Source organism: Solanum tuberosum, unplaced genomic scaffold (assembly GCF_000226075.1).
Source record: "Solanum tuberosum cultivar DM 1-3 516 R44 unplaced genomic scaffold, SolTub_3.0 scf00113, whole genome shotgun sequence".
Classification (NCBI taxonomy): domain Eukaryota; kingdom Viridiplantae; phylum Streptophyta; class Magnoliopsida; order Solanales; family Solanaceae; genus Solanum; species Solanum tuberosum.
This window is the reverse complement of record NW_006239039.1, coordinates 354,004-365,633: the sequence shown is the minus strand read 5'-3', so window position 1 is coordinate 365,633 and position 11,630 is coordinate 354,004. Positions and strand designations below refer to the sequence as shown.

Below are 11,630 nucleotides of genomic sequence, written 5' to 3'. Positions count from 1 at the left end.
GTAAAGAAGTTTCAGTGAGCTACATACATCGTTGGAGGTTAAATACTCTATTTGTCATATTTTGAGAGACTCATTTTATTTTTTAGGTCATGAAGTTTACATCAAACCATGGCCATGTAGTATATACATTAGGTACATGGTCATCTTTCAGTTATGTGTTTGATAAATAGTCAAATTTATAAGTGAAATGATCTGGGAGTTTCACCTATACAATTTGACACCCCATAATTGTGGCTATTGTTTAATAACATGAACTCACTTGATTGGTTATCTAAACTTTCATCTTATTGCGAGGGTTTGATTTATCGTGTAATTCCCTCCCTCATTTCCCTTTTCCTTATCTCCAATTTTTTTTTTTTTTTTAAATGAAAGGTGACAATTTGTAATTTCTTGGGATAAGGCACAAGTACCCTCCTATACTATGACCGATATATCAGAGAAACACCTTAACTAAACTAATATCCTATCCCCCCCCCTCCTTCCCTCCCCTACCCCAACTCAAACATATCCCACGCACCTCAACCACATGGAGTCCCTAATTTTTTGGATAGTTTTTTTTATCCTTTTATGTAGTTTTACTACAATATAGAGTTTTGGCACGCTTCCATAATACCTTCATTGAGTGTGATATATAAATTTCCAAATTGTTGATTACATGGGGATTTTTCTGGGGATTGTATAAGAAAATCCGCAGGAAACTAAGTTTTCTGCGAATTTTCCTACCAAAAAGAATTCGATGGTAAAACCTTCGTAGGTAATTATTTCCTGCGAATTGCAAAATCCCCAAGTAATTTATGTAGTGATTTAAATTGCGCAGGTACATTACTTGCCAATTTTCTTGCAAAAAAAAAAAAACAAAAAATAGAAAAATGTTCCTACGAAAAGCCGCATGAGTATATTTTAATAAATTTTTAACCAATTCTAGAATTTAGGAATTTCATATTTTTCGCATGAAATTTCGTGGGAAATTTCCACGGAAATAATCCCCTAAGTAAATTTCGCAGGGAATATACAATTTTCTAGCAGTGATAATAGTAGAAAAATAAAATAAAGTTTGTTTTTTTCCCCCAACCTCACAACATTGATGTGATATGTTTCAATTTTTTTCCCCTTTCATCTTTCCTAATATTGAGATAAATGGTTTACACGTGTTTAGTTTTGTATATTCACTAGATCATGAATGCCCGTGCACATACGAGCCCAATATGGTATTAGGCGACAGACATTCGTAATATACATACACATAGGTTGTTTACAGATTACATTTCTGATCGGATATGCAATGCTATTTGAATATTTACATTCATATTTTTTTTTACAGTACCTACATCTTTTTGCAGAAGCTAGATAGACATCATCGGTAGTGTTATTGTTGTGACCCTGTAATTGAAAAACACCTATAATAGAGAGAAGAAAGTGACCGTTTTATTTATAAAAAGACTTTGATATTGTTGAAAATGTTTTAAATTCCCACTCATTTCTATTATCTTATATATGTTATAAAAGCTAAGTGGCTTATATGAGATCTCTCGGGGCCTTCTGATGAGTTCACAATTTGGACTCATTTAGGGCCTTATTTTGATAGATTTAGTGTCCTCAAATGCATTTTTTGTATCAATAACTGATGTAAATCCTTAAGTTTCAGGTATTTGGAGATTGAGGCAAAGCATGGATACTACTTGGCAAAAAGGAACAAGACGGCTGAAAAGAAGAAGAAAAGAAGGCTTAAGGATCGCCTAATGCATTAGGCGAGTCGCCGAATGCATTAGGCGAGTCGCCGAATGGCCTTAACCTCGCCCAAAGTTCCAGTGTGCTGAGTCTTGAAGGAAAAGATCAAGTTGGCGATGAAATGGAGCAGTCGGCGTGTCGCCGAACAGATCCGCGAAGCAACACCATATCACTCAATGATTCAAAATGCAAAGATGCTAAAGGCAAGAGCTGAAAGACGATGAACCAGACCAAAGGGCGAATCGCCGAGTGCATCGGTGATCCCAACTAACTGCACCGAGTGGTCCTTCGCAACCCAAATTTTCAATCACTATAAATACTTGTTTGAATTGTTAGTTTAGTAACAATTGAGAATTCAAGTTTTACAATTGAGAAACCATTTTTGTAGAATATTTTCATTTTGAGTTGTTAGAGTTTTTGGGAGACATTGTTCTTGACCTTGAAGATTTGAAGACTTCCAACTCCAAGAAATTGGAAGTGGGTCTTGAAGAATCTTCATCCTTGACATGTTTAAAGACATTATTTATTGTACCCATTTGATGGAAACTCTTTTTGGTATCGATTTCTATCTCTTTTCCATGTCTAACTAAAACCCCAATTCTTGGGGTGTGATTATGTGAATATGGGTTAAACTTACCGTTGGGTATTGCTTATTCATAGTGTATTTGCTATTTAAATGTGATTTCATTTAGTAGTTGTATTTGAACTTAATGGAATTGTAGTCGCAAATATGATTTCATCTTCGTGTTTTTGGCTTGCTCGAGAGAGAGGTTTTAAAATCAAGACTACTAAATTGATAGCTTGTGGTTATTGGGTCGTCGTGGGTTCAGCTCGAGAGAGTGAATAGGCTAAGGCGAAGGCTGTGCTTAAATACTGCAACTCAGTGTTCGAGAGAAACCGAGTTGATTCAGGGTAAGTTGCTCGAGAGAGAATTTACCCCCACTAAAGTCTAGCCTAGTTACAAATGTTCAATGATTTACTATCAATAGCATTTACCCGATTATTTATTTTATCTCGTATTCCTATCACATCCTAAGAATCCCGTCTCCCTATTTCGCATCTTCATTTTGTTGTTTTTGTTCACTAGTTGAATACAAAACCCCCCATTGATAATTAACATTCGTGTCACCTTTAGATTTAGTATGTTTTTATTCGTAAATATTTATAGCTATGATGGATTAGAACTAAATTTTACTTTTCTATTTGATTCTCGACTACTAACTGCTCCCTTGGGACTCGACCCCAACTCATTCAATTGGGTTATATTACTACACACGTTGACACTTGATTTGGAAATTGTGCGTCTTTGATTACGTCAAACATCACCTTGTATGACATGTTACGTCTAGGGTGTACCCCTGGGTCGTGACAAACTTGGTAATCAAAGCACAACATTTAGAATGGTTCTAGGATGTCTTGAAACAACGTCTAGTAGAATCTTCTTCATAAGTGTGAAGCGTGCCACACTTATGAATGAGAGGCTATTAGATGCTTAGGAAACTTCACTCCTTCATTACTCTAAGTTGTGCGATAGAGTTTAAATCTATAAGGTCTTTCTCGTAATCCTTACCCGATGGTCTTCAGGATATGACTACTACAAGGGCTAATGCTAGAAGGAATGAGGAAGACAATGTGGATCAGAGAATGTGACTAATATAATGCGGAGTTTAGGAAGGCTTTTCAAGTGTTTGCTCAAGCCGTGACGGCCCTTAAGCCTTCCCTTTCTAGTGTTTTTAAGCTTGTTCTTGGTCTAAAACAATAAATTAATGCAAGGATCAATAAATAAGGCCTAATTTACCCGAATTATAACAAAATATCAATCCAAGGGCAAACCCATGATCCTAATGTTCAGCTAGGGATTTTCCCATTATTAACTTCAGGCCAAAACCTTTCCCCAACGATAATTAACAAGTATTCTTTGTTCTATGAATCGAAATACTGATTAGGGGAGTAATTAACTTACATTTGGCATGATAATTCGTGGAAATTTGATGAGAAACTGCCCTAGGTCCCCCCTTAGCACGTAAGAACGAGGTTTTGCAAAAAATAACATTTTTGGGTTTTTTTCCTCGATTTAAGTCGCGACTGGCCCGCCACAGCTGGCCCCATCCTACTACAATGGCCCCGCTCTGGGAGGAGTAATCACGCCCTATGGTTTCTTTGTTAAAGTGTTGACTTTTAATACCCAATATTTAGAGAAAGGGAAAATATTCACTTCCTTAGCCGACTAGGCAAAGTAGGGTGCAAGAGCTGAGTCACTTGGCGATGCGCCAAGTGGAACCTGCTCACCTATTAGCATAATTCCAGCATCTAGGGTTCTGGAACATTAGGCAAGCCAAGTCGGGCTCACTGTTCCGTTCGGCATGCTGCCAAGTTCCCCCTCTCATCGCCTAATTGGTCTGGCTCCTAGGTTGACTCACTGTAAAATTCGGTGAGCTAAAGGCTCACTTGGCGAGTTGCCGAGTGGCCTTTGGCGAGATACAACGTGGTTTGTTCTTTGATTTATGTTAAGGTCTTAAAAGTCTTTTCAGATTATTTTAAATTCTATAATACATCATTTTACCCTTTATCTAAAGACATATATAAGAGTCTTCCCCAAATTTCCCCAATTTAAGATCCATTCTCTGAAAAATCTAAAAGAAGATCAAATCTCTTCTCCAAAAATATTTCTCTCTCTAGAACTTGAAGAATAAGAAGGACATCCTAGGGTTTCAATTCAAGTCTCAATTCCTCCATTGAAGATAAGCATTTGTCTTTGAGGTATGATAGTTTTCATCCATGGATTCCTTCCATTCATGGAGTTCCCAAATTCCTCTATTTCCAAAGTTAGAATTCCCCAATTGAGTTGGATTTTCTTCAATTGTCATGGTTCTCTACATTAAAGATTTAAATGAATGAAATATGATCTCTTATGCATGAATTGATGAAATACTATGTTTTTATGATGATTTCCCCCATGAACCCATGTAATCCCCATGTTTTCAAGTTATGAATCTTATGATGTGGGATATTGATTGTAAAGGAAGAGTTTTATGAAATTAAGCATGTATTACTAGCTTTACGTGAATTTATGATGAAATCCATATCTAACCCTTGTTTTCTAAGTGTTGATGATTGAAAGTGGGTTTTGAACATTGAAAGGTAAATTATGGATTTATGCATTTTCTTATGAAATCTATGCAAATGTTTTAAGGATGCTTTGAGAGTAAAGTATCAATGATGATCTTGTTGTTGTGTTGTTGAAAGTATATTCTCACAAACACAAAAAATAAAGGTGTGAAAGGTTTTCTCACATACTAAGGGATTCTAAGGTTGAAAGGTATTCTCACCTAATTAAATCAAAGATTAAGAGCCATCCTAATGAACCTAGCTTGGATTGGTTATGAAAGAAACCTTTCCATAGATGATGACTTAACTTAGATTGGGAAGATGATGTGCCTTTCCATAGATAATAAGAACAAGAAGAAATGACTATTATGTGGGATCTATGCTTAGCAGTGAGAGGATACTGAGATGGAAGCTCTTTCGTTAGTAGAGGCCGGTCTTTAGTAGCAATAACTTTATCCCTTAGCTATTTGCCCCCATAGGATGATTTTCTATATAGACATTAGCTAGTGGATCCACTTTAGCTCAGATTTGTGGTCATTACCTTGGCAAGTGGGACAACCCTTTTCGGTGTAGAAGACACCGGGGGATCATGTTATATCTCACATGGTCTCTATGTCGGTTAAGGCTAATTCCCCACATGAATAATGAACTAAGGTTACTTCAATAAGTATCTCATATGTGTTCAAAGGATCTAAATATGATTCGCTTGCATTGACCATAGTTTTATGTTTTCTAACTCTCTTATATCATGTTTAGCTTGGTCAATTGCATGTCATGAATTGAAATGTCCCTTCTTAGCATAATTTAAATGTTTTATGCATAGCCATCATACATGATACATTGTTTTGTACTAACGCATACTCTTGCATACATTTCCCCAATTGTAGGGTCTGAGGTTTCTTAGTTTTGTGGCTAGTGGTTGATTTCATGATTTTTGAGTTTTTGTGAGTCCTCATGCTTCAAGGAAGGATGTTCATTTTTTTAATTTCTTTCATGTATTTCTCTTTTAGAAACGATGTTTGGGCTAGGTCCAATTTCATTTTATTGTACTAGATGGCTATATTGAGACAAGTGTTTTAGACTTCCGCTTTTCTTTATAAAAACTATTGGACTTTGACTATTATTTTACTCTTATTGTGTTATTTCTTATTAAATGAAAGCTAAGTGGCTTGTATGTGGTCCTTTGGGGTCCTATATGCCATGTTACATCTAGGGGTACCCTTGGGTCGTGACAAACTTGGTAATCAGAGCACAAGGTTTTAGAATGGTCCTAAGATGTCTCATAAGCCACGTCTAGTAGAGTCTTGTTCACAAGTGTGAAGTGCGCTGATGAGTCCACAATTTGGACTACTCTAGGGCTTCATTTTTAATAGAATTAGTGTCCTCAAATGCACATTTTGTCTCGATAACTGATGTAAATACTTGAATTTCAGACATTTAAACTTAGGGACAAAACATGGACACTATGGAGCAAAAAGGGAATAAGGCAGCTGAAAGAACGAAAAGGAGAAGGCCTGAAGATCGCCTAAACCATTGGGAGGGTCACCGAATGGCCACGGTCTCGCCTAACATTCTATTAAGCTAAGCCCTGGAAGAGATGATCAAGTTGGCGATAAGAAAGAGCATGCGGTGGATCGCCGAACAACCATGATACCGCCTAAAGTTACAGAATGTTGGAGCTAAACTCAGGGTAATTTCAGCGAGCAGCAGAGCCAGTTGGCGTGTCGCTGATCTATTCGGCGAAGGATAATCAGATCACCAAAGATTGCTGAAGAAGATCTGAACACACGCTGATGAGCGAAATAATAGACAGAAGGCTATTCGCAGAAGTGTTCGGCAATCCCAATTTGGATCGCCTAAAGTTACAGTAGCCGAACCAAGAAAGAGTGAACACTGAAGGCGAGATAAAGAACGATCGGTGCGTCGCCGACCTATGCTGACATCTGACTAACCTCGCCGAATGGCCAGTAGCAGTCACACTTTAGACTTATTTAAATTGATTTTTGGAAAGGAGAGAGGGTATTCAAAAAGGAGCGAACAAAAACAAATTAGAAAGAGGATACCACAAAAGGCTCTGGAGAGGGATTTTTATCAAAATATTCTTAGAGATCTTGTAATCAAGAAGATTTTTAGCTGATTTCTTCATAAAAATTCTCATTTTTCTGTATTCACTTATGGGAAGAAGAATGGATGTTAATTTTTCTACTTTTGATATGAGTGGCTAAAACCCTTCTTTTGGTGTTTTGACTATGAAGCCAATTGTTGAAGTTTTGCTAAGTGGGTATTGTTGAAATGCAAATAGGGAGGTTAATTTGAAGTGGGTCTAAATTGTTACTGCGTTTTGAAGTTGTTTTGCATATTTAGTGTAATTGATTTTGCGTTGTGAGCTTGCTCGAGAGAGAAGCACAGAACCAAGGTAGCAATCTTATCATCCTTAGTTGTGGGTTACCCGGATTTCAGCTCGAGAGAGTGAAATCCGAAATATATCCTTTGTATCTAGTTCGAGAGAGTGGATTTGATAAGGACAACGGGCTGGGCATCTTACGATCAGTGATGGAGTTCTAGTGAATTCGTCATAGAAAAGGTAATTGTTCGAGAGAAAGTCATCTTATATATGGCCCGACCTACCCACAACAAAATCACCTACTGTTTGTTTCAACATTCACCCTCTAAAGTAAAATTCGACAATTGTTTGGTCAATTCCCCAAGTTCCACTCTAGTAATTGTTTAATTCGCGTTTATTCGTGAAGTTGGATTGAAATCTGCCAAACATAATCATAATATTGAAGAGATTGTGTCAAAGTTTCATTTTCAAATTTAAAGAAAAAACTACTCCCTTGGGATTCGACACCAACCCTTGGTTGGGTGATATTACTATTAAACGATCGCTGATACTTAGTATTGGATGAAGTATCTTTGATAGCGTTTATCAAAATGGCGCCGCTGCCGGGGAGTAGCATTGCTTAAGATTCTTTGATTGAAGGTTTGTCACTGTAAAATTTGTTGGCTATAGTTATAATTGGTTTTGGCTGCGTTGTGTAAGTGTTGGCTGGACCACATAGAAGTGGACTTGAGTGAGGAAGAGATAAATGATTGTCAAGCAGGTCATCGTGACGGTATAGACGACATCAATAGTGTGTACAACCCGAATCAATCGGGTGGAGTGGGTGCAATCTGCATCGCACCAACTGATGTGAATGCGATATTTGAAGTCACTAACAAACCTCTGCACCTTCTCCAAATGAGGAGATTATATGGAGGTCTCGATCACGAAGACCCGCACGAGCATGTGAGAAACTTTACAGAGGTTTACATCCCTTTTTCATTCAAAGGTGTGTTGCAAGAGTCAATTCGGCTGTGGTTATTCCCTTTGTCTTTAATGGGAGAAGCTAATAAGTGTTTAACCGAGTTACCAAACAATTCCATCACATCATGGGAAGAGCTGGTTATAACATATAACACAATATTCTTCCCTCTATCAAGGATGATGAAACATAGAGATGAAATTCAAAGTTTCAAGAAACGGGAGGGGGAACCGCTCTATGAAACATGGGTGAGATTCAAGAAGCTCCTGCTTAAATGCCCAACTCTTGGGCTGCTAACCAATTTGTTAATTCAATATTTCTACCGGAGCCTTGATTCGGTTAATAAAGGAGTGGCTGATCAGTTGGTATGAGGAGGAATAATGTTACAATAATTTGAGGTAGCCTAGTTTCTTCTCGATGAAATGACTAGAATAAACCAAGCGTGGTACACCAAAGGGGATCAAGTCTCTCCATTTAATTTTAGATTAACACAAGAGCAACTAGATAATGAGAAAGAGATGGATGAAAACATCAAGAAGATGTTGACCCAAATGGAAGTTCTTCAGGAACACATGAAGGGAACTCGTGGAGTGTTCAGAGTTGAGAAGGTTTCTTCCTGAAGCTATTCAAAGCCTGGGGAGAATCAAGGTTGGAACTCCAGAAGAAGTGAGGAGGGTTTCTACGCACGCTATTTGCAGCGAGGTGGAAATCAAGGTTGGAACCATCATAAGGAAGTTGAGCAAAAGAGGTGCCACCAATATTTTTCTGAGCAAAACGAGTATTGGAGAAGAGAGGATGAATATGAATAGAACCACACTCCCTTAAGTGAGAGCCCAAAATAGAGGGGAGGTACAAGTAGTCCCCGCGTGAATGATTTGCTTTCTCGCATTCTTGATAAAGTTGAAGGCTCGGATGATTTATTGAAAGGGATGAAAGCCGACTTCTCATCCTTGAACAATAAAGTAAACTCGAACGCAGATGCAATCAAAATCCTAGAAGGTCAATTGAGTTTACCTTCAATACAATTGAAATAAAATATGGTGACAGACGATGAAGATAAAGGACTGGCCATTGTCACTCAGAGCGGAAAAGAAGTAAAAGGTGGTGTGACAGGTAACAAAGAAGAGCACACGCGGAATGAAGGGAAAAATATAGAGGAAGAAGAGATAACCATTCCTCATGACATTACAAAGGAACCACAAAGTGAGGAGGAAAAGCACAAGCCATTCCTAAAAGCCAAGCAGCCTTTACCTAAAATATCCCCTCCATTTCCTCAACGCCTCAAGAAAAAGAATGAGGACGAGAAGTTCAAGAAGTTTCTATCGGTATTCAAGACCTTATCGATTAATCTCCCTCTAGTTGAAGCATTGTTAGAAATGTTGGGTTACACCAAATTCATGAAGGAGTTAGTCACAAAAAAAAGGAGCTTGGATTTTGAGACGATCGAAGTCTCTCACAGTTGTAGTACAATTATGAAGAAGGAGCTGATCGAAAAGAAAGATGATCCTGGAGCATTGACCATCCTGTGTACTATAGGCATGCTCAAGTTTGCAAAAGTCTTATGCGATCTGGGAGTAAGTATTAATCTAATGCCTTATCATATTTATAAACAACTCGGGTTGGGTGAACCACACGCTACAACTATGAGACTCTTGATGGCTGACAGATCGATCAAACACCCAATGGGAATACTTTATGACATTTTGGTTAAGGTTGACCGATTTATTTTTCCGGCCGATTTTGTCATACTTGACTGTGACATAGATGCCGAGATTCCTATTATCTTGGGGAGGCCATTCTTGGCAACTAGGAAAGCGTTGATGGATGTTGAGAGCGGGGAGCTGAAATTTTAGGTTAATGAAGATGAAGTCACTTTTGATGTGTGCAAATCAATGAAACACCCGAGTGACATTCATGTAATCTCAACTGATGATATGATTGACGATGCAGTGGCTACTGTGAGCCATTTGATGTGTAGCAAAGAACCACTTGAAGTTGTGTTGGCAATCGATGAAGAGTTTGAGGTTCAAGGCCAATATGAAGTGGTAGCCGCGTTTTCAAACATGGGGGGATTTACAAAGACCCCAGTGAAATTGGAAATCGTCTTAAAAAACCAAGAGAGCCCTCCCGCCAAGCCATCAACCGAGGAACCACCAAATCTTGAGCTGAAGGTATTGCCCTCTCACCTCTGGTATGCTTTCATAGGTGCAAATAACACCTTGCCGGTGATTATTGCAGCAGATTTACTTGATTGGCAAGTAATATTGCTGCTTGAAGTACAGAAATGACACATAAAAGTCATCAGTTGGACTATTGCTGATATAGTGGGCATCCCTCCTGGCATATGCACTCACAAAATTCAGCTTGATAGCGATTGTAAACCGAGTGTTGAACATCAGCAAAGACTAAACCCGCCAATGCAAAAGGTGGTGAAAAAGGAAATAATAAAGTGGTTGGACGCAAGAGTGATCTACCCTATTGCAAATAGCAAATGGGTCAGTCCGGTACAATGTGAACCAAAAAAGGGAGGAATCACGGTTGTCCCTAATGACAAGGGGGAGCTTGTATCTATGCGACCGGTGACAGGTTGGAGAGTTTGCATGGACTATCGGAAGCTAAATTCATGGACTGAAAATGATCATTTTCCCATGCCCTTTATGGATCAAATGCTTGACAGACTATCTGAGAGAGGGTGGTATTGCTTTTTGGATGGGCATTCTGGCTATAACCAAATCTCCATTGCTCCGGAAGATCAAGAGAAAAAAACCTTTACCTGCCCTTATGGTACTTTCGCCTTCAAACGAATGCCATTCGGATTATGCAATACCCCGGCTATGTTCCAATGTTACATGCTATCCATCTTTGCTGATATGGTGGAAGACTCAATGGAAGTATTTATGGATGATTTCTTAGTTGTGGGTGAATACATTTGTAGAATACTTAGAACACTTAAGACAAGTTCTCCAAAGATGCGTTGAGACCAATTTAGTCCTAAATTGGGAAAAGTGTCATTTCATGGTTAAGGAAGGAATTGTGTTTGGTCACAAAGTATCACAAAAGGGGCTGGAGGTGGACAAAGCAAAAGATGAAGTAATCGAGAAATTACCGCCACCTATTTTAGTAAAGGGGATTCGGAGTTTTTTGGGACATGCCGTATTTTATAGGAGGTTCATCAAAAACTTTCCAAAGATTGCACTTCCTCTATGCAAACATTTGGAAAAAGAGGTGAAATTCCACTTTGATGATGCTTGTATGGTTGCTTTCAAATGCCTGAAAGATAAACTGATTTCCACTCCTATCATCATAAGTCCTGATTGGTCAGAACCATTTGAAGTAATGTGTGATGCAAGCGGTAGGCATTAGGAATAGTGTTGGGACATAAACGAAATAAAATTTTTCATCCCATTTACTATGCAATAAAAACTTTAAACAGTGCTCAACGTAACTAAACAGTTACTGAACAAGAGTTGCTTGCAGTGGTTTATGCGT

General features: G+C 38.3%; 1 protein-coding gene across 1 annotated transcript; it reads left to right on the top strand.

Moving 5' to 3' along the window:
• Window positions 1-9,178: 9,178 nt before the first annotated feature.
• On the top strand, window positions 9,179-9,994 carry LOC107061053 (uncharacterized). Its single transcript, XM_015309796.1, has one exon. It carries the CDS (start codon window positions 9,179-9,181, stop codon window positions 9,992-9,994), a length of 816 nt encoding a protein of 271 aa, XP_015165282.1.
• The last annotated feature ends 1,636 nt before the right edge of the window (window positions 9,995-11,630 follow it).